The sequence below is a fragment of the Gavialis gangeticus genome, unplaced genomic scaffold, assembly GCF_001723915.1.
Source record: "Gavialis gangeticus isolate Ggan-Ray unplaced genomic scaffold, GavGan_comp1, whole genome shotgun sequence".
NCBI classification, from domain to species: domain Eukaryota; kingdom Metazoa; phylum Chordata; order Crocodylia; family Gavialidae; genus Gavialis; species Gavialis gangeticus.
In genome coordinates, this window is record NW_017729034.1 from 95,953,757 (window position 1) to 95,955,670 (window position 1,914).

General features: G+C 36.2%; 1 protein-coding gene across 4 annotated transcripts in view; it reads left to right on the forward strand.

Moving 5' to 3' along the window:
* Nucleotides 1-1,914, forward strand: part of HBS1L (HBS1 like translational GTPase) — a 120,077-nt gene that overhangs the window by 87,900 nt on the left and 30,263 nt on the right. For 3 of the 4 annotated variants that reach the window (XM_019526852.1, XM_019526853.1, XM_019526855.1), the window contains 2 exons: nucleotides 21-99; nucleotides 591-756. In XM_019526852.1, the coding sequence (XP_019382397.1) occupies nucleotides 21-99; nucleotides 591-756 (245 nt within the window). The remainder of the gene's footprint in view (nucleotides 1-20; nucleotides 100-590; nucleotides 757-1,914) is intronic. The other variant, XM_019526856.1, reaches the window with a different exon arrangement.

Sequence of the window (1,914 nt, forward strand, 5' to 3'; positions counted from 1 at the left end):
CAGTGAAAAAGTCTAGCAAGATGAAACAACAAATAGATGTGAAAGCAGAACTGGAGAAGAGGCAAGGAGGAAAGCAACTGCTGAATTTGGTGGTAATAGGTAATGCCCTTAAAAAAAAAAAATCTTTAGGCCAGCTTGGACATTCAGGAATCTGTGCTGGTTAAATTTGGAAATGATAGAGGAGCAAATGTGTTCCTTGCTGTCAAGCCCATCTGCTTGGCCATTGCTATACAGAAGGACCCTCTTTCAATCTTAATTAGACTAACATGCTAAACTGGCCTTCTGCCTACTACTCTTTTCCTCCTCAAAGCAAAAGAAAATGCACTTTGATTTGGATTAATCTTTTAAAGCATTATCCTTTCTAGAGTAACTTTGATGGTACAGAGGTGTTTGTCATGTTAGTCTTACTGAAATTGTATATTTCTCTGCCTTGATACTATATATAATAGTTCTGTGAATTGCAGGAATGTGGAAAAAAAACCTTTTAGTGCACTACATTTCATATGCACTGGTGTATTAATTTCCTAACTATGTTATATAGCTAATATATGAAAAAGTGACATTGTTTCATTGTTTCTTTTCCTCTTTAGGTCATGTTGATGCAGGCAAAAGTACTCTAATGGGTCATTTACTCTACCTTCTGGGAAATGTGAACAAAAGAACTATGCACAAATATGAACAGGAATCTAAAAAGGCTGGAAAAGCTTCTTTTGCCTATGCATGGGTCTTGGATGAAACTGGAGAAGAAAGAGAAAGGTAAGCAATTTACCTTATAGTGTGAATTAACATTCTCTCTGCTAGAACAACTCTGTTAGGAAATATTATTCAATTAATTGTTATGTTATGACTACATTAAAAGTGTTAAGAATAAAACATTTCCTAGGAAATATTACATTTTCTATAGATAGATACACATCACTCAAAGGAAAGTAAGGATTCTAGCTTAGTTGTGTGAAATTGAGCAGAGAAGTTGGAAATCCTTTTGGATTCTGCTATAGACTGCAGTGTGGCTAGCAATACCTATGCTAACTTTAAATAGGTTAGCTCAGGCACCAAAAGTACTTAGCTGTGGCAGCATGGGGCTCTATGCTGCGGAATTTAGTCTGTTTGTACTACGTTGCAGACTATAGAGCAGATGTGCCCTTTGGTAAAATCCTCCCTTTGAAGAGCTGGCAGTTTTTATGAACCAAGTAATCAGGGCAGGTGAAGGAATTTAAGGAAGATGAAATTTTTTGGTTCATTACATATGATTCAGACCAAATACCAAATTTACTCTCAGTAAATTCATTGTATAGCACACTAGCATCTGGCAGTAGCATGTTAGCTTGCTAGATAATATGTATTAATTTTGTTAACTGTATTTTAAATTGTCTTATGTTGAAGAAGTGCATGAAGAAGTGATGAAGATAGCTAGAAAGCAAAAATAGTAAAGACTGGATCTGTGGACAGTGGCCCTCTGTAACAAGATGGCATTTAATAGCTTACCACAGTTTTTCTGATATTCTTTAGTATCTTGGGTTTCATTTGAAACCACAGGGAGAAGTTTATTTATCTAGTGTACTTGTATTTTATGGTATACTCATAGCCCATGGTATCATGGTATTCAAGCTCCTCTGGATGCACAGATAACCTTGAAAAAGTAAACTGATGCAGAAGAATGTGGGGGTGGGGTGCAGTGGGTTGCAGAGAACATAGGGTTTCTTTTAACACAGATGTGTTTAAACACACTCCTACAGCATTCAGACCTAAAGTTAGACTTTGACATAGGCCACTTATACACAACAGACCTGTGAGTGTAAAGGCAAATAAACTAAAAAGGACTGAATCACAGTTGAAAACTTGAAAACGGTTTTATCAAATACATGTACAATCCTAGAATTTCATAGTTTCATAGTTTCTAGGGTCAGAAGGGAC